Source organism: Podarcis filfolensis, assembly GCF_964270895.1.
Source record: "Podarcis filfolensis genome assembly, chromosome: 3".
Taxonomy (NCBI): Eukaryota; Metazoa; Chordata; class Lepidosauria; order Squamata; family Lacertidae; genus Podarcis; species Podarcis filfolensis.
Genome location: NC_139606.1, coordinates 59,744,525 through 59,765,820, shown reverse-complemented (window position 1 = coordinate 59,765,820; position 21,296 = coordinate 59,744,525). Strand labels below are relative to the sequence as shown.

The 21,296-nt window shown below is 40.9% G+C and overlaps 2 protein-coding genes and 1 long non-coding RNA gene across 3 annotated transcripts in view; 2 read left to right on the top strand and 1 right to left on the bottom strand.

Annotated features, from left to right (window-relative positions):
* Positions 1-4,265, top strand: part of MOXD1 (monooxygenase DBH like 1) — a 34,580-nt gene extending 30,315 nt beyond the window's left edge. The window contains exons 10-12 of the mRNA XM_083607776.1: positions 730-872; positions 2,066-2,234; positions 3,985-4,265. Of these exons, the coding sequence (XP_083463902.1) occupies positions 730-872; positions 2,066-2,234; positions 3,985-4,149 (477 nt within the window). The 3' untranslated portion in view covers positions 4,150-4,265. The remainder of the gene's footprint in view (positions 1-729; positions 873-2,065; positions 2,235-3,984) is intronic.
* Positions 1-21,296, bottom strand: part of LOC310760040 — a 592,410-nt gene that overhangs the window by 115,247 nt on the left and 455,867 nt on the right. The gene's annotated exons all lie outside the window — the stretch shown is intronic.
* The window catches only part of LOC310759012 (uncharacterized protein), a gene marked incomplete at its 5' end in the record, with an annotated part of 137,849 nt that continues 121,981 nt past the window's right edge, over positions 5,429-21,296 (top strand). Inside the window, 2 exons of the mRNA XM_083605773.1 lie at positions 5,429-5,596; positions 6,723-6,763. Of these exons, the coding sequence (XP_083461899.1) occupies positions 5,429-5,596; positions 6,723-6,763 (209 nt within the window). The remainder of the gene's footprint in view (positions 5,597-6,722; positions 6,764-21,296) is intronic.

Sequence of the window (21,296 nt, the reverse complement as noted above, 5' to 3'; positions counted from 1 at the left end):
TAAGATATTAACCTCCCTTTAGCATACTTTTTGGTTAGCTTGTATGTACCATATTAAGGCTCTGTTATTTACTTGTGGGTTTGGGACCACAAAATCCAACTTTTACTTTGACGGTACAGAGAACAAGGTTATTTGGGCAGTGGGCTTTGCCACTGCCCTGTGTCCTATATCCTTAACTGCTACTCCTTTTTCTTGCCATCCTTTTAGTGTTTTATGTACATAGTGGCAGCAGCAGCAACCATGATGGATATACAGAGCTAACACCAGAGGGCAGTAGTAGTCAGGTTTGGGAACAAGCAGAGAAGCTTAGATTCTAGGACTGAATTGTCTGTCAACACTACCTTTCTGAAATTTGCACACACAGTCCTAGTTCAGAAAAAAAACGACACAGCAGGAAGGCTTCTAGAAGAAAGATTTTCTTTATTTTTTTAAACCTTTTGCAGTTGTCTGGCAGCACCTGTTATGAATAATCCATCTACTGTTTTACTTCAGCTGCAGTAAGAAAAGAATAAAAGTTTTGCAGTCAGCAAGCAAATTAACAATGGTTTGGATGTCATTCATACAGTTTATAGTTTTATTTGTTGCTCTTGCTTTGGACATGATCTGCATTTTCTTCTGATTATTGATAATGTTTAGGAAACATTCTTCATAAAGCCTCAACAAAGGTATCAAGTGATCTGAAAAAATCCTGGAAAAAAGTGTGTATTGTTGATTTGTTCACATTTTTAGGGTGGTCTTAGCACCAGAAATGAAATGTGCCTATCCTACCTTCTGTATTATCCAAGAATAAATCTTACCCGATGTGCAAGTATCCCAGACATAATGGAACAACTTCAGTTTATTGGAGTTAAGGAAATATACAGACCAGTGAGGTAAGCAAGGTGGTTTCATAGGCTGAGGTGGTGCAAAACTATATATCGCATTTGATATATCACTCTTTGGAGAGAAGGCAGTCCTTAAGATATGCAATACTTAACATAATCAATGTATTAAAATTTGGAGGTGTGGGCAAGATGCACCATGCTTCACATGCTCTAGAGCAGTGGTTTTCAACCAGTATGCCATAGCACCTTGAGGTGCCTTGAAGGATAGCCAGGGGTGCCGCGAGCAACAGTGGCCTCTTTCCTTCGCTCCCTCTTCTGATATTCTCTCATGTCTCTGCCTCCCAAAGGCTTGTGAAGCTGTTTGTTGCATCAGCCCTGGTGCCTCTGAGGCTGGCCAGAGATGCTGGTTGCCAGGATCTGAGGCGGCCTCGGAGTAAGCATGCAAGCGGGCAAGGGAGCCCAGCCAGCTAGACCACCAGCCCTTGCTGTTGGGAATGGACAGACAAGTGGGAGGCCGGGCAGACAGGTGGTGCACTAGCTTTTCTTGTGCTTGCTGTGTGCAAGGCCCGCCTGGGAGCTGAGTGCCCAGTGCTGAAAGGTAGCCTTTCCACCATGCAGGCCCAGCAGTGCCTGCTGCCTCCCAAGGTTAGGGGGTAGCCTCACATTCACCTTTGGCCAGTCTCCCTTGGGCCACTAAGGCTGAGGACATCCTCTTCCCAGGCCCCTGTGGGGCAGAGGGACAGCTCAGAGACCAGGAGTGGCAACAGCGACTGCTCCCGAGTAGAGGGGAGAGGAGAGAAAGTTGAAGGAACATTCTACAAGGGAGGGTGTTCAAAAAAGAGTGAGAGGCTGCTAGTTCTGTAGGTAAGGGGTGATATAACTGGGCTCCTTAGCCCCACAGGGGTGATGCAGAAAGAATGTAGTTGGTCAAGGGAGCCATGGACTCAAAAAGGTTGAAAACCTCTGATCTAGGGTTCCCTCTTCCATAGGTTGGACAGGGACTCATGTGCAGGCTTCCTGGTTAAGGGATGCATTTCCTGCATAAAAGTTGGCTCATTGGAACTTTTCATTATAAATATTGACAAGAATGGATGCATTAGTCATTCTGTTGTTGCTGGTATTAATACAGTAATACCACAGCAGATAAAAATATATTTTTCTTTCAGAGAGGCAGCATTCTAAATATTTGGTACTATTATTGTAGTAATGGTGGGTTTTGTTTCATTTTGCTTTTAATTCAGGACTTGGCCATTCATTATCAAGAGTCCAAAACAATACAAAAACCTGTCTTTCATGGATGCAATGAACAAGTTTAAATGGTCCAAAGAACAGGGCCTTTCCTACAATGACTTTGTTCTTAGGTTACCAGTGAATGTAAGATGTACCAAGACTGACAATGCAGAGTGGACAGTAAGTGTAATCCTTAAAAACACACACCAAAAAACTGCTTGAACTACTGCTAATCTGTATATTTTATTAATGTGTCATGGTTGTAAGTTTGAAAGGGTGATTGGATTGCATCAGATATTTTAATTATTCTTTATTTCATTTATGAATCATTTATCATGAGGAATGCCAAAGTTATTTACAATAAAATGGCATATATATAAAACAGTTCTCTATATCAGGGATGTCCAACTTCCAAGAGACTGTGATCTACTCACACGATTAAAACCTGGCAGTGATCTACCCCTTTTTCTTGTGGTTCAGGTCAAAGTTCTTGAGCTTTTTTAAGGGAAAATCCTCCCGTTTTGGGGGGGGGGGGTTCAGGTCAAATTTGTTTAACTTTTTTTTAGGGAAGATCCTCCCTTTTTTTAGGGGTTCAGGTCAATGTCATTAATTTAGGGGCTTAGGTCAAATAGCTTAAAAAAAAAAGGTGCTCACCAAGAGTTCACTACTGAGACACTCAGCCTCACAGTGAAAACTCAGACTTCTGCTTCAGCTATCCAAAAAGATGGGCCGAGGGGGTGGGGACAGATGGAGGAGCCAGCAATCTACCGCTATCTACCGAAACATCCCAGGGATCGACCAGTCAATCCCGAACAACCTGTTGGACATCCCTGCTCTATATAAAATCTATTCATGTCCAGAACAGATACCAACTGGGATAAAGGCACCTGCCTGATATGCAGTGGGAGGGAGTTCCAAAGGGCAGATGCCACCATGCTATATCGTCATGAAGGAGGTTGTAACTCAGTAATCAAAAATGCATCCTTTAACAATGTAAGAATTGACTTGCCTGATGAAACCATCTAGTTCAGTTTCCTGTGGAACATATTGGACAATCATATCTGAGATTAATAAGGCAATATATAAATGAGCTATTTGAGTGTCTATCACTCCTCTCTTTGCATGGGTGAGTGAACAAACCAGGAAGTCTTCCATTAACTATTGTTTCCCATTTCCTTCCAACTGGTTAATGGCATTAGAACAAGCCAGGATATGAAGCTGTGGTTGAAGTCTGATTAATATCCTGATTTGTTTGAAAGCCATTTACTTTCATTTACCAGTTCAGACAAAACAGGAAAGTATCATTAAAGAAAGACTTGCTTGCTTGCCTGTCAGATAGTGTGAAGACTGAAGCAAAAGACACTTTAAAAGGGCTCACGTATATCTTGGCTGAATATACTGATTTGGTGTATGAATGGTCTTGGGGATTTGCAAAGTACTTTAGTAACCATAAATTCTATAAAGGAAGGATAATGCAAAGTCTTATCAAGACACCTAGTACTCTCAGCAGCTAGAAGGTAGCAAGAATTTAGATAGTAGATATTAAGGGCATTAAGAAAGTAACTAGCTGTTGATTACGGCCATCGGGTTTAGTTGGGATGAATAAATCTGTGTAAATAAGTGTAAATGCTTAATAATAATAATAAATTGCCAGAGTATTCTCTGTTGTTGGTACTGGTGCTTACTTAGATCAGGATTTCCCAAACTCGGCCCTCCAGCTGTTTTTGGACTACAATGCCCATCATCCCTAGCAGGACCAGTGGTTAGGGATGATGGGAACTGTACTCCAAAAACAGCTGAAGTTTGGATCTGCACCCTGACTTAAACTATAATACATAAATAATATAGATAAGGCACAGATGTCAGCTAAATTCTTTATAGAGCCCAGTAGTATATGCAGCTTATAATTTTATTTCATTTTAAATTTCAGATACAAGGAATGATAACTTCACCACCTCAAATAGAAAGACCATACAGGACAGAACCAATTGTCTGTAGTTCAACTTCCTGCTTAAACTGCAATCTGTTTTTAACTCTATTGATTGTTCTGTACACGTCAACCACTGCTGCAAGAAAGAGTGGGCCTTTTGTATAATAACTCTGATTGTACTCACTTTCATTTTTTTGTGCCATGCAAGTCCTGAAATGTTTGCACTGTTGCTCTTGTAGATTTATTTTTTTACATATTAATAAACTAAATTCATTTCAAAATAGTGTTCACCTCATTTGAAAGGGGGGGGATATTTCTTTTTTGCAATCTAAATTGATTGGTATTGTCTCATTTTATTCATCCTGGCACATCACACCATGAAAAAAGCTGCTCTGTATTTGGATACCATTGTAATAAACTAAACTTTATCTATGTAACCTTAATAATCATGAAGTTTGTTGAATTATTTCACCTCTACTCTTGATAAATGTAAGTTAAAAAGGTGATTTGCTGTAGAGCTGGATCTTGCCAGTGCCATATTAGTTCTGCAAACTTTTTTACTCCTTCAATAAAAGCCATAAAAGTGTTGTAAATCACAAACATGAATGAAGCAGAATCACGGAAGTCTGTTTCTGTGATACTGGCTGGTTATTATCCATATAAGAGGTCCTGTGTCTGTGTGGGGGGAAAAACCTTCACTCAGATTAGCAATTTACCCTGATATTCTGGTCTGCCATTCAAGTGTACTGTCATAATGTGTGACTTTATGCATTAAAAATTGCCAGCTTACTTGACATGATAAATACTATTTGCTTCAGCCGCATCATTTGGCCATAAATGGAAATGCTATTTTATACAACTTTTATAAATGTTTACTTGGAAGGAATCCCATTGATCTGAGGTAAATGTACTTCCCAGTAAACATGCTTAGCAGCCATTCAAACAAATGTTCTCACTTCACTTTTCCAATGGTTTTGGAGAAATTTACAGTTTAGATACCTTACCTTTGATTTCCTGTTTACTTTTCACTGCTAGCCATATGAGAAAAAGCTTCTACGCTTTCTGAACAGCTATGCAAATGGTTACAAAGTAGGTACAAGTAGGTGTGTTTTACCAAATATGGCCTTTCATTGCTTGGTAAATGTGTGTTTATGGCAGAAGGCCTTTGTTGACTTGGTTTGGAATAAATAGAACAAAGCCCTATTCCTTTTTCATGAGCAGTCAACCTAACAGAATATGAACAAGTGCAACTTTGTTGTTACCAACCATTCTGTTTTGGTTCTGAGATAATGGAAAGCCATTCAGGCAAAAGGCATTTAGAAGATAAAACTCCTAACGTTGATAGCAAGCGGCACTGGATCGTTTATGCTTTGACGGCATCAGGCTTTTTTAAAGATCACATCTGGCAAAGAAATAGAAGTCTGATTCAGCAATATATGCAAACATGCGCAAAAGGACATTTCTAACAAAACAATATGGAAGCAAATGTGTAAATACTAAATTCCCAGCAATGGAGGGAAAGAGCTGGAAATCAGGATACAGATTGCCAAAAATCGAAACTCAGGTGGAAATGGAATATGTTGGACCTAAATGCAACAGTGAGAACAAAAAGGTAAGAACTTGTCGCCTAACATCCTTTGACCTTGCACACTTGTACAAAAACAGGCAGTAAAGTATAACGTCTGTCAATTGCTTGTTCAGTTGTTTATTGGCATGTACAGTTTCGGCATACTAAATCTACATCCCTTTACAATAACTGTGAGTAATAAACATTGGTAAGTACAGTTCAGAAACAGTGGGAAAGGAGCATAATGGAACATGTTTGTGTATGATTATCATAGATGGACTTTTGTTTCTCCACACACACACCGGCACTGAACTCTCCTATAGAAACAGCACAGAGTATGGTGCACTAGAGACTTCATCTGAATGTTAATGTCACACACATATTGGAGTAACCTGTTAGGCCATGGTAGCAGCTCCAGAGCAGTGCACAGCAGAAGAGAGAGAGGAGATCCTTCCATCAGAAAAACAGAAATGCTTTCAGTGACAGAGCAATCTTCTTACGGTTATGTTGAATTCCTCCCAAAGCTCTCTCCCACATAATTAAAGCACAGATTTGAAGCAGATAAGAATTGTGTACAGTCATACCTTGATTTTCGAACAGCTTAGTTCCCAAACATTTCAGCTCCTGAACGCTGCAAACCCAGAAGTGACTGTTCTGGTTATTTTGGGAAGCCGAACATCTGACGGAGCTTCCTGCAGCCAATCGGAAGCCACATTTGGATTTCCAAACATTTTGGAAGTCAAACGGACTTCTGGAACAGATTCTGTTTGACTTCCAAGGTACAACTGTATTTTACAGTTAACCTTAGTGTGCACTTGCATTCCTCACTTTTCTCAATCCAGAAAACAAAACTGGCACAAGGGTTTCGATCAGAGGAAATATTAATGCAAAAGAAATGCAAAGATGTAATCTTGCATCATGGGACAGGGAATGCCACCCTCAATTGCCTTAAAACTTGTTTATCCCTGGCCCATGCTAGGGGCAGCTAGTATGCTGCCACAGAAACAAACAAATCGGTCTTTGGAGAGAGGCTGAGATATCTGATGAATACAGTCATGATGTGGGGCTGACATTGTCTGCTTTTTTAGAGCCTTTCAGCATGTCCTCCTTAAATCTTGTCAGAGTCTCAACAGATGTTAACTTAAAATAATTCATTCTTTTCTTTCTTTAGGTTCATGGTTGCTTTTCCTACTTGTGGGGAGATATCTCAAGGTATGGCTGTGATGTGATAATACAACATTGTGATAATACAACATTAGATGCTTGTTGGGATGAAGAAAAGGGTCTTCATCATGTTTATATAGTAGAACTCCTTACCTGGGAGGTGTTTTTTTTTAATTCCCCAGTCTCCTTGCTGATTGGCCAAGATATTTATATTCTGACAGGCATTTGACCTGCAATGTTAACTTGTTAATGTACAAGTTTCCGAAAGATACATTTTGGTTTAATAAAGAAAGATATTGCTCCTTCAGTCCATCATAAAAATGAAATAAAATATCCTTTTCAATTATTATTTGCAATTTCAGCTAAATTTTATAATGTTCCTAACAGTATATGGATTAATATTATCCTGTATTTAGTTATTAGTTATTTAGTTATTAGTATTTAGTAAATAAACAGACTCCACTTCTCAATAAAGGATTGTCATGCTTTTTCCTCTCACATTCTAACCACATTTAACAACTTACATATCTGAACTATGTCCCGTGGTTTCAATAACCAATCGTCCAATATAGGAGGGTTAGGCTTTTTCCAGTTGGGACTGATTACCATCCACACACTTCTCAGTAAGTGAATAACCATCTCTCTGGCTTCTATGTGAACCATATCATAAACATAATGAAGCTGGCTAACCAAAGGATTCCTAGAAAGAGCATATTCTGTGAATTATTCAATTTCATGAATTGCCATAAGCCAAAAGGACCATATATTCTGGACAGGACCAGACCATATGATTTACATCTCCAACTGTGTTCGTTAGAGCCATTATAAATACTGTATGATTATCCCTTTGAGGAGTTAAGCACCAATGAAAAAGCAGCTTGTACAACTTTTCTTTCAGACTTATACTTACCAGGTTTGGCACATATTTCCACAAATCATTACAATTATTCATTTGAAATTTCAAAGCTCAGGCCTTTCACCCATCTTGTAATGTTACATATAATGACGAAGAAAAGACTCTTCAAGATCATTTTGTCCAAGTTTAGTTGAATTTAAGCCTTTGACAATAACCCTTGAGATTAATTTCCTCTTTGTATTACTCCACACTGCTTACATTTTGTCAGGATTCAAAAGCTTTATCAGATTCCTGTCTGTATTTATTTATGCTATACATAATCCCGAGGGCAGCGTTAACATTGGCAAGAATTAGGTCAAATGCCATTTGTGCTTTTAAATTGGAATTTCTTAACATTTGTGTTCTAAAGCTACTTCTCATGAGCCTGACACTGCAGTGATTGTGGGATTTTGATTGTGTGATTACATGCAGTAGCAGAGCACATGATAGGAAAGAAATCACTTTAGATATTTTTAATATTCCCCCACCCTTAAAAATGGATGTAACGGTTCAGCTGGCTGATGGTGTAACGTCAGATACAAAATCAAGTCACAAATACATAAGTCCAAAGAATATGCGTATAGCTATTCTTCTGGACCAGGAAGTTACTTTTGGCTGAGTTGCCAGGGACAAAATTGGGGAAGGGGGAGGCATACAGGTGCCACATGCTCTGAAAGTTTGTTTAGCAACCAGGCATTTTCAGGGAAGTAATGCCGGATAGTCTTTCTTTCTGTTGGTTTTACGGATTGAATGCAGTTTCATCATTTTAGATTAGTATTTTGTATTTTCTTTGTATTTCTCTTATGTGCATGTTAGCATGAGGAACAGAATCACATCCGTTGGCCCCCCCTCTATTTAAATTTGCAGCAATGTCTGAATAATAATAATAATAATAATAATAATAATAATAATAATAATAATTTATTATTTGTTCCCCAGCCACTCTGGGCGGCTTCCAAAAAAATATTAAAATCCTCTAATACATCAAACATTAAGCTTCCCTAAATAGGGCTGCCTTCAGATGTCTTCTAAAAGTCTGATAGTTGTTGTTCTCTTTGACATCTGGTGGGAGGGCGTTCCACAGGGCGGGCGCCACTACCGAGAAGGCCCTCTGCCTGGTTCCCTGTAACTTGGCTTCTCGCAGTGAGGGAACCGCATGGATATAACTGATGTTGCTAGTTTAGAAGAAAGTAACTCTCTACCACTTTCTTTTGCTGCAACTGTTAAAATAAACACAGTTCACAGACAGTTAACTCAGAAGCAGCTTTGTCATAATCGAGATGTGTATTCAATCCGTTGCTATTTAACTTGCTATTATGTTGTTCTATTATTTCCCAGTGGTTATTATAGTAACCAGCCATTACAGCCACCAGATCTACAGATATAGAAACATTTATTGACTCATGAAAATGATCAGTTTTGCTTTCAACAGTGTTTCTTTTGGCTGCATTTATGCTCCCCTCCCCCCTGTTTCTAATGTCACTAGGCTTTGAATAATCTCTTGCTAACGGAATCTGGTGATTCCACATTGTTTCCATATATAAATTACTCCAGTTCCAGGAAGAAAATTTCAGTATACCAAGACCGTAGAAAATCTCCACCTGTCATTCAGGATTTGGCATGGGGGGGGAGGCATTCTAAGGTGTTTTTTGAGAGCAGTATGACACCAGGGAGCAGGTGGCGCTGTGGTCTAAACCACTGAGCCTCTTGGACTGGCCAGTCGGAAGGTTGGCAGTTCGAATCGACATGACAGAGTGAGCTCCCGTTGCTCGGTCCCTGCTCCTGCCAACCTAGCAGTTCGAAAGCATACCAGTGCAAGTAGATAAATAGGTACCGCTGTGGCAGGAAGGTAAATGGGGTTTCCATGCGCTCTGGCTTCTGTCACGGTGTTCTGTTGTGCCAGAAGCAGTTTAATCATGCTGGCCACATGACTTGGAAAGCTTTCTGTGAGCAAACGCCCTCTCCCTTGACCTGAAGCGAGATGAGCTCCTCACCCCATAGTCGCCTTTGACTGGACTTAACCATCCAGAGGTCATTTACCTTTTACCTTACCTTATGACACCAGGAATCTATTCCATGAGTGACGTTCTTCTTGGCAGGGAGGGGAAAACAAGACCTGTTGTGTGATTCCCTGCCCCCACCTTGTGTTATGCAGCTGCTAATACCACTGAGCTTCCCAGCCAAACTACATCTTTCAGTACAGCTGTGTGTAGCATTAGCTTGGCAGCTATTTTTCTTGTTTCAAAGCACTCATGGAAAAGGGGAAGCAGTAGGAGAGGGGTGCTTAATCCTCCATGTGCTGTTTCCTATGGAAAAACAGAGAGAGAGAGAGAGAGAATGAACGCTCTTACTGTATCCAGGGTTTCTGACCTGTCTTTACCTTAGAAATATAGGGCTGAAATTCAGGGAACGGGTTGGGAAAAGGGGATCAGAGGCAAAGGGGCCAAACATCTACATCACTTTTCCACACTGCAGAGCTGGCAATAGGAGTTGGTATCAATGAGCATTTCCTAAAGCCCACCTCAACAGGGATCTCCATGGCTGACCACCAGAGCCCTTTGGAGCTTAGCACTGCTTCTTGCTCTCTCTGACTGGCCCCAGAAGGACAGCACCAAGAGGCAACAAACACATGAAGAGCTCTTCAGATCACAATTGCATAACAGGGCAACTTGTGGCGTCCCAGTGATGCAGCACTTCTAGTCCTCTGGTTTATTCACTTATTTGGCAACAGCATTTCATACAATCAGTGTGGTATCATTAAGAGGCCTCTCAACACTTAATGCTCTTAAACAAAACAAACAAAACTTTTCAGGGAGTATAACTGTTGTGAAGCATGAGAACTGCACTATTGCAGGATATTATTTAAAACTCTTCAAGAACCACTTTTCCAGCTGCAGTGTACATTAATGCCCCCCCTGCCCTTTTTCTTGTGAATACAAGCCCTCCATCTTACATATACATGCCTCATTTATTTTGGTCAATTTGCCAGTTTGCCATTTGACCTTGATGGATGTCTGTAGCAGCAGCTCTCACAGACTTAAAGTGCTACGGAGCATCGGGTGAGCGAGCAGAACAAGCAGCCTTTGTCTGAAACAGCACACTTATTTCTGTCACAAACAGTCTGCCGGAGATATTTTTGTGAAGCAGCGTGACATAATCTGTCTCTGCTGCACTTAGGCTGACGAAACCAGAACTACCATTGTGGCTGCCTCTGAATGGAAAGGCAAATCTGTTAATTGGCTTAGTGGGTTGAAAAACAGAAACAATCCCTCACATTCCATTTCCTGATAATGATCATTTGGTGGTTCTGGAGACATTGGAGCTATCAATAAAGTGTTGCAATGAATTCTTCCTGAGGGGTTAGTGGGAAGAAGTGAAATGGTTCTGAAGAAAAGTTTTTTCTTCAGAAACAGGAAATAGCTTAGTCTGTGAAAATTATGTAATTTATGTGAGTGTTTATGGAAAACGTGGTCTGCTGACAAGCTACAAATGTCACAATGGTATGTCATATTGCTGTATGGTACAGTATTGAATTCCAGAAAAGGAAAGGTTTATGATACAGCTTGTTTCTGACAATGTGACATCTGTGCAGAGCTGAGAAGAATGAAAGTGGTGTCCTGTGTGTGGAATTTTTTGATACAATCCACTAACTGATGAGGCATGTAACTGAATAGTCTACTAGAAATAAGAAGTGATACACATATGATAGATAGATGATGATGATGATGATGATGATGATGATGATGATAGATAGATAGATAGATAGATGATAGATAGATAGATGATAGATAGATGATAGATAGATGATAGATAGATAGATAGATAGATAGATAGATAGATAGATAGATGATAGATTCAATCTATCTATCAGTGGTTTTAAACCAGTGTGTTGTGGCACCCTGGGGTGCCTTGAATGATGGACCAGGGTACTGAGAGCAACACTGGCCTCTGTCCCTCTTTCCTTCCCTCTCTCCTCTGATGCCTTCTCATGTCTCTCCCTCCCAAAAGCTTGCACAGCTGTTTGTTGCAGCAGCCCTGGCTATAAGCTCCACAGACCAATGATGCCTCTGGGAGGCACCTCTCTTTGGGGCAGGAGGGGGCAGTTCAGAGACAGCAGCTGTAGTTGCCCAGAGGACTCCCAAGGAGAGGGGAGAGGAGAGGAGGCTGAGGGAATACTCCACAAGGGAGGGTGTTCGAAAAAGGGTGAGAGGCTGCCAGCTCTGCAAGCAAGGAGTGACATAACTGGGCTCCTGAATCCCACAGGGGTGATGCAGAAAGAATGTAGTTGGTCAAGGGAGTCATGGACTCAAAAAGGTTGAAAACCTCTGGTATATATGATATTTTACTTTCACTGCAGTACTGTTGATAGTCTCAGTGCCTAAGTGTATGTAAGTTGTAACTGTTATCACCCTCCCTTTTTAACATTAGATTCCACTCCCATTGTAGCCCAAAGTGTGCTGCAAACTATTCCTCCATCCGCGTTATGCCGTAATATTTTACCCTTTACTGGAAAAGGCTCAGAAAAGAGCAAGTGAAATGATCAATGGCTGGAGCCGCTCCCCTCTGAGGAACACTTACAGCATTTGGGGCTTTTTAACTTAGAGAAAATGTAGGTAGCTGGAGATATGATGGAGAAGTATAAAATTATGCACATTGTGGAGAAAGTGGACAGACAAAAGTTTCTCTCCCTCTTCAAAAAAGCTGAATGGTGGAATATTCAGGACCTTTTAATACAGCATAGCCAAACTAGGGAATTGGCTCCCACAAGCTGCTTTGACGGCCACCAACTTGGGTGGCTTTAAAAGAAGATTAGAGGAATTCATGGAAGATTATATTTCATCTTCCAGTCAGGTTTTGGACCTACCGCATGAATTACTGGAAAAGATAAGGAGCCAACAATCTCACAGGCCAGTAGAACTCTAGGTTTTAAATCCCCTGTCTTCATCTCAAGCTCTTCCTTATGAATGTATGCATATATTTGTGAATATCAGTTCACTCACCACCACAATTTACCTTATCATATGTATTCCCCACATTGTTCCAACAGCCTTTCTTTGCTTTCCATTTGCCTAGACAAATGCAGCACTAGCTATTAACCTGAACCATCTACCCTGCCCCTCAACCTACAGGCTGCCATGCAGTTTTCTACCATCATGGAACACCTTTCATACCAACTTACAGCATGTCTAGGGATGGCCCCATGGAGCATCTTTCTGGGTGGTTAATAAAATTGGTGCAACATTGAATTAGCGTGCAATATTGATACTAGGCAGGATATTGACTGTGAAAATAAATTTTCTATGGCTGTGGATGATTTGGGAGGATAATTAAAGCATATTTTAATTGATTTCGAGCAGGATCTGTTGGGAAAGTAATTGGGGGTAAATGAATTGAAGAGAAACTTATCAAGGGGGATCTGGGATAGGATACAAATTTGTTTAATACCTTTCTTGGGGGTTATTTGGATGAAAAACTGGCTTGCCTCCAGTGATATCTAAAGTCTAACATAGCTGGCAATACCTCAGCCAATTTACTTGCTCTTTTTATCACAATCGCTTCTAAATTCAGCAGTTTCGTGCTGGAGTCTTCCCTTTGAAGATCCTTAGTTAAAGAATGGCAAAGGCTTCTCTGGGCTTCTGTTTTGCAGAACTATCCCACTGCTCAATCCGTACAAACATTTCCAAGGGTGGGTATAAACCAAAGCTAAACTCCCACAAAGGAAAACCTGCCAGAAAGACGATGGAGACTTGCTCATAAATTACTTGGCACAGCAGTTGCGTTTTGTGAGTGGATGCTGCCACCTTATGGTAACAGGAGAGAATAGATATCTCAAAAGCAAAGTGATGAGAGCAATGAGCAGTTTGCTCTACCTCAGTGAGCGGGGCATCTGTAAACTAAGCAATGCAATCAGTTGTATTGGTGAAATATTCCATTTTGTACATTTTGTGGGGCTGGGGGGGGAATATGATCTTCAAGGTAAAGTTGCTTCATGGATAATAATCAGCGTAGTTGATACATGATTTAACTTTAATAAGTTGGAACCAAAAGATGTCATACCGAAATACTCAGGATGATGTGATATGTCAGAGGGATCTATCACAGCTCTATTCATATTGATGTTGTTTTCCCATGGAAGGCTTAGTTGGGCATATGATTCATACACCAAAATGTGCATGACATTATTGTGAACAACTTTCACATGTGGAGAGGGGGAAGTAGAAGGACCATGCGAAGTTGGGGGGGCACACCAGTGTGGTGTAGTGGTTAAGAGCGGTAGTCTTGTAATCTGGGGAACTGGGTTCGCGTCTCCGCTCCTCCACATGCAGCTGCTGGGTGACCTTGGGCTAGTCACACTTTGAAGTCTCTCAGCCCCACTCACCTCACAGAGTGTTTGTTGTGGGGAAGGAAGGGAAAGGAGAATGTTAGCCGCTTTGAGACTCCTGAAGGGGAGTGAAAGGCGGGATATCAAATCCAAACTCTTCTTCCTCTTCTTCTTCTTCTTCTTCTTCTTCTTCTTCTTCTTCTTCTACACTTACCCTGGGCCTTGGAGGGCTAAACTGGCTGGGGACTCCCAGCAGGGGCCCACAGGACTTATGCTACTTGAGTTTATAAATTTATTCCAAAAAGACTCCTGCCTTGGACCTCAGACAAGCTCTGCCCAGTCCTGGGAAGTAGGATCATGTCTGTCAACCTCCAGTGTTGATGCATGCCCCATTTACACCCCCACCACTTACTCATTTAGTAAGCAGGGGGAGAATCATTATCACTATGCACACAAGGCCCTACACACAAGGGGTTATGGTCTGAAGGCCCCTGAGGCCACCAGCTGTTTTTAGATGAGTGAGACACACATTATGGCACCTTGGAATTCACGGAAGGAGAAAGGAAGTATAGGAATTAGATTTGGCACTTTCTCATTCTCACCAAACATTCAGCCGACAGTGGGGAGGGGGGCAAGGCCAGCCAAGTGTATGGATGGCAGAAGGCAGGAGGTATCTAGAGCCAGCAGTGTCCTCACATTAGAGATTAAATCTAAAAACCATTCCATGCAAAAGCTGTAGGGCTGAAACTGTGATTATTATTTTTTGAACTTGCTGAACTGTACATTAAAAAGCATTTCATATTGCTTTAAAACTTGAAGATGTGCTATTTCTAGGATTTTTTTGAGAAACATTCAATTTTTTAAAATAAAGTTTTCCTTACAGAAAAGAGTGGGTAATATGGAAAAGAATGGTGGAGCACTTTGTTATAAGAAATGCCTTTGTTGCCATTTGCTAAGCTGTTTTCTGAGCCAGGCTGAGTAACAACTTTGCAGTTGCAGTTACAAGCCTGGGAAAAACCCCTAAAAGACACAGAATAGCCTCAGAATGTCCCCTAGTGGCATTGGTCGTCTGCTGGCAAAAAAGAAAACCATCCCTGCAATTCTTTGCAATCTTCATACTGAATGGTTGATTTTGAGGCCACTTTTTAAAAAAATAATAATAATCTAACACACATTTTCTTCATATTGATAATGCAATACTGAAAGAGGAAAGGAAGCATTTGCGAATTAAATGTGTCAATTAGTATACAGCATCCTCAAAGATGGCATCCTTTCTAATGTCTCCTCACAATCACTGTGTATGACACACAACAATCTCTTAACAATAACGTTTGTGTGCCATGTTCAGACAGAGAAGACTACCCTGCAATTAGAGAATTATCTCTTCACTAAAGCCTTAGGCTGTAATCGAATCTTCCTCTTTGTGCTGGGTGGTGGTGGTGGGTTGGATTGAGGCTTCCCTCTGTTGCTTCAGTCAGCTCAGCTGGCATCTTGCCAGCTGTGTCACTGACAGGCTGCCACTCAGTTGATGCTGGCAAACCCCCCCCCCTCTGCCTGCCAAACAGAAGGCTCACCACTGGCAACCCCAAAATTGGAGTTCAGCAGAAAGCTTGAAACAAGTGTTCTGAGCGAGGGGTGAGGCTGACCTGACCTGGAATCTGCCTGATCCTGGCCCAGTCTCACAGCCTGCCCTGGCAAGCATTGGGCCCAATCACTGCACCAGCCTGGGGCTTCTGCAGGTACCTCAACTGATCTGCCATTCATTCAGACTTACTTCCAAACCCATAATACAGCATAATGGGAAGGGGTTATTCACTTCTATGTGAACAATTGGAATGGCCAGGTATGTCACAGAAAAAAACACAAAATTGACCTGGAAGTCGTTCTAGTTCAGCATTCTGTTGTCACAGTGGCCAATCAGATCTCCATGGGAAGTCCCTGAGAAAGTTAAGAGTTCAACAGTGCTATCCTCACTCATGATCTCCAGCAACTGGTACTCAGAGGCATATGGAATACTTTCTTTCTTTTTTTAAAACGTAAATCTTCCAACATTTGGCTTCATTCAGAAATGCCCTCTTCTGAAGTCTAATGTGTTGTTTTCTGCAGTCTAATTGTTCACTTACATAGATGTTGGATTTGATAGCACCATGATCACTGTTACCAGTTGGTTCAGCATCTTGCATCTTGCACCAGGCCTTAGGTGCCACTGAAGTCCAGGGTGGCTTCCCCTCTTATTGGTTCTATGGCCAGCTGTTCTAGGGCAGAGACATTTGGGGTATGTGGAAATTTCCCCTCTTTGACCTGACTGGAACATACATTTGCCCAGTCACTGTGCTTAACAGGCTCTCTGACTTTCTTTAACACTGTATGTCATGCATATGCCATCAGCAGGGTATCCATATCTGACCTTTCCGCAGCAGCTATTATTTATTTCTCAGAAATTATATACCATGTGATTGTAGAAAAGAAGCTACATCTTGTGTACTTAGTAAGCCTCAGCCCTGCTATTTAATTTGTACCAGTGATGTTATTTCCTTTGCGCTGCTAACATGCACAAAGATGTTGTTTTGGAAGCTTCCATTCCTGCTGCACAGGCTCAGAGGCACCAGTTATTTATTCACAACCCTGTTGAGGCATCTGTGACAATCAAGACAACTTGCTACTTTGACCCAGAGGTTCTGAAGAGGGAGGGGAACTGCTGAGTTAAAGTAGCCAAGCTACTTCTAATCAGCTGTGTTTATCCAGATGGAGTTAATAAATATGACTGAGTCAAGGTGAGCGAGACAGCTGTCTGTGGAAGCCTGCCAGGGTGTCTTGGGTAAAGGGAGAAAGCTCAGTGACACAGGAAGGAGAAAGGCAAGTATTTGCGGTTGGTACATGACTGCTAAAACAACTTACGCAGATCACAGTAGACCGAATATTCAGATAAGCTCACCTTATGACAGGCATATGTTCAAGCAGCAGAGCAATGGAACTAACCCTAAACATAGAGGCCTTTCCCTCCCATTCTGTTAAACAGTGGACAGTTTTTAATACCAGCACTGTCAGAAGTGTGTGGATGTTTGGCTGTGCAGCCACAGTCACTAGCCACAAAAGTTGTCAGCAAGGATTCCCTCCCCCACCCTCTTTTAACGACTTGTCAGAATTGATGCAAAGAATAATGGTTGTCTTCAAAATCCAGCGTTTCCTAGGACAGTGCAACTGAACAAAATTTAAAAGGGTCTCTAAAAATGCCATGTGCCCACAAACAATGCTGCCATGTTATTATGGCCAGGCCATGACTGCAGCAGCAGTACTTTATGTGCTCTCATAAGACTGTCATGTTCTGTGAATCGACCCTCAGTGCCTCAGGCAGTTTTCTTTTCAGAAGTATGCAGTGTCAGCCCAAGTTGTTGTGCTACCTCAAACAGAGAACAAATTGTGCCCCCTTCCCTCCACCTGCACTGAGTCCATTTTTTTTTTAAAAAAAGCTTGCTGCCTATAGTTTAGTTTCCAACTTTAAAAAATTGCATTGATTATACTTGTGTTTTAATGATCATTTATATTGTTTTTAAATTGGTTTGTGCAATTTAGCTGTATTTTAACTTTTTTGTGCACTGTTTGATGGGAATTTTGAGCAGCTTAAGAAACATCCTAAAGAAATAATAAATACTGAGGCATGAATTCTTGCCTTATTCTATCCCACCATTGTGGTACCACCTGCTACATAACAGAGCCAGCCCTGGACTAGTGAGAAGCAGTAATTTATGGCACTCCCTGTTTGGTGACACTTTCATGTAAAAAGCAAGAGACATAATCAATAGTAATAATGATAAGTTTGGCCTCTTAAGCTGCAGTTGATCTCCTTTAAGTGAGGGACAAAAAAGAACTACTGACATAAATCTCAACAACATTTTGTCTGATGTGGACAGAGTCTCCACCAGTAGAGTTTTTCAATTTCACTGCTGAAGTGTTGTCAGAACATCACCTGATTCAATGCTGACCAGCTTTAGGCTTCATCAAGAGACGAGAGTCCTGCTGTTTTCTTTTTGGAGAATGGCTAAGCCCCTTTGACCAAAACTGTTTCCCTTCCCTGAAGTGCAAATCATTTCTGGTTTGCAATGTGCTCTTGGAAACCTTAACTATCTCATCCCCGCCACAGAACTTCAGTCCCATTCTCCTCCCATTAATGAATGTCTACTTGACCTTCGAACACCCCACTTTCCCACCCAGCCTATATGTGGGGAAACACTTGATCACAGCTCAAGAACATGCAGCTCACTTTAACTTTCCAAAGTGGTTGGCTGTAGGCCTGGCTATGAATGGGAGCGAAGAAGCGTAATGAGAACGTAACTGATGTGTTTGGCCTGCACCCAAATTACTTGGGTCCTCTAGTAGAAGATGTATCTAAATCTCTAACTGGGTTTTCATTATTATATGTGGAGGGAAAACCACTGTTTCAAAACACAACAACAACCCACCTTGAATATTGGGCATATAGTTTCTACTGAGTGGGTCCAAAAAGTTGGGATGCTTTGATTCCAATGCTCTACAATAAGGAACATACAAAATATTATTTCTCAGCATGACCCAAATTTGGGAAATAAATATTTGTTCGCTAGTATTTCCTGTAGGAACCGGTGAGAGGGAACGCTATGTGCTAAGAGCTGTGTCAAGTGTGTAATAAGGTTTCCATGGCATGTTCCACTCAGACCTCTGAATGTTTGTTTAGTTAGCAGAGTTTTTCATTTGGACTTTATTTCCTTTCCCTGTGATACTTTTGGAAGAAAAAACAACAACCCCACTTTGGTACTTATTTTTATTCCAGTGCTCCAAAGTTCAAATTAGTTAGCCAATACACACCTTGTACCATTGAGTCACCTGATGAACTTAGATCTATTTTAAGAAAGAGTTGTCTGAGTGTAGTAACTGGGGGAATTGAATGATTCACTGTCCAACCCATTAGATTAAAGCTTGCAGAGACAATAGTATATACCAGACCAGTGTCAGTTGTTGCCTAGAAAGCCAGTGCAGTCCCTGCTTCTGAGGTTGATAAAAGTCTTCTTTTCACAGTTCCTGTCAGGCAGCTAAATCATAAAGTTTCTTGAACTTCTGATTGTCTCAATTCAAGCCTGCAATTTAATTTTCTCCTAAATTATAATTCAGCAGCTTCAGCCTGAAATTTCCTTTTGATGTTTCTTTGTTCAAAACAGGTCAGCAGTAAGGTTTCCTGTGATGCTGACATTTTCTCCCCTTTCTGAAAGCTGATTTATATCCATTTATTATTTTCATAGAAATTGGCCTGTTGCATGGATAATGCAGAATGGCTTTACCAGTAGATGATAGCATTGCTCATCTCTGGCATCTATTATCATATTTTTCAGGCAAATAAAGAAACATCAGATTAACGATTTACTGTATACCATGGTTTGCAAATCTGTCCACTTCAGATTCAGCATTGATTTTGATAATTCTGATAAATGGGCTTCTCTGATATTTCTTCTGTTTTCTAGCTTCTGTGTTTCAGAGACAACTCATTCCATAAATTCTACTAGGCACATGAGGTGGTGTTTTTTCCCTAGATGAAAAAATCCTTATGAATATTAGATAGTAAATGATAACTAGAAAACATTTTTTATTTGGGGAACAAATACCATCATTTGCCATTGGAGGGAGATAGCATGCAGCAATTTTATCTCAGCTGTTTCACCATTCTCACTAAACTGGAACAGTAACATTATATATAGGAATATTGTGAGAAGCTGTAAGAGACAAACACACATTTTATTAATCTTTTGTAGCATATACTGTAGAAATCTCTTCATGAGATTTTGGGCTAGAAGGCTATCACAGTATTTTCTACAGAAATCTTAATACTGTGTTCCTCCGACAACATTTTAGTTCCTCCTAAGCCCTCAGCCAGCAACTGACCTTGCTGATAGCTGCCACCAGCCAGGATCCCCAAATGCTTTTTAGAGTGATTCCCTCACCCCAAATAATAAAAAAACCCTTTAGCTAGATCATGCAGGAACTATTCCAGCTCTTTTGGGCTTGTTTGAAATCACTCATACATGACAGTTAGAGAACTTACCTCAGAAAGATGGCTTGAAAATGCAGCAGCTGTCACATGGAAAAGATTCTAGACAAATATCTCACATGAGGAGTGTACTTCCTCAGAAATGCATGTGAATTGGCCCAGAATTTAAAGGCAAATCCAAAACAACAGTAACATAGGCTAAGAAATGAAAGCAAAATAGGAAATAGGATAATATTTCCCACCCAAATTCATTTAACTTCTAATTCAGCAGTACTGCTTTAAACCTCAATAAAAAATGAAGTTTTCTGCAATTTTGGTGGCCATTGGAAGCTCAGAATCAGGATTTCTTCAGATTCGCTCCTTGATACTTCAGTAACTAAATTCCTTAACTCTGTAAAAATATGTCTGCAGAAATGAATGAGCCTGCAAAGAGGATGAGGTATTGCAACCTTAAAAAAAACACCTTAAAAATGAAACACTGGAAAGGAGCCTTCATTAAAGCCACCCAAAACTAACGAGGAATTGGTATACACTTTAAATCATGCCTGACAGATGTTTTTTTCCTAAAGGCCTTCAATGGAGATTCCACAACTTCCCTGGGCAAACAGTAAACATTCACCTTTGGTGGTAATGGAAAGTGAATGTAATCTGATGATCATGCAACATCTAGCAATAAATTACCTTTTAAAAGGTATCTTCCAGAGAGAAGCCAGATTTTACAGCTACCTCATCTTTGCTTTGCATCCATGGCTTAGACTCAAAGCATTGGCAGCAAAGGTCTTATTTATGGGACAGAGAAGATGCTCTTCATGTTATCATTGGTTCCTGTGTTGCTCATCAGAGTGTGTGGCGCCCACACCTTCTTTCTGATGCTGAAAATAAAAAGGGGAGGTGCGCCAAACAGGATGCAGAAGACGCCACTGTTTTGAAAAACATGTTGTGCATGGCGGACAACTGCCATAACTCAAGATGGGTTTCTTTCATGTCTAGAATGGGCTGCTTTGCCAATAAGGAAGGGGGGAAAGAAAGAAAGAAAAAAGGTTGGAGTAAAACTCTATATTCATGGCATCCACTTTACAGGCTAACATTGTAAGACCTCACCTCTCAAGGACACTGCGCCAGGGTCAACTAATATCAATGAACATGCCTGCAGTACAAATGGCAAACAGTTTTCGAATGGCCTCACCGTTAGAACGCTAGAGAGCTGCTAGATCAGACCCATCTAGTGCAGCATGCTGTTCTCACATGCCTATGGGAGGCTCACAAGCATGACATAGAATCACAGAATTGAAGAGCTGGAAAGGACCATAATGGTTATATAGTCCAGTCCCTGCAATGCAAGAATCTA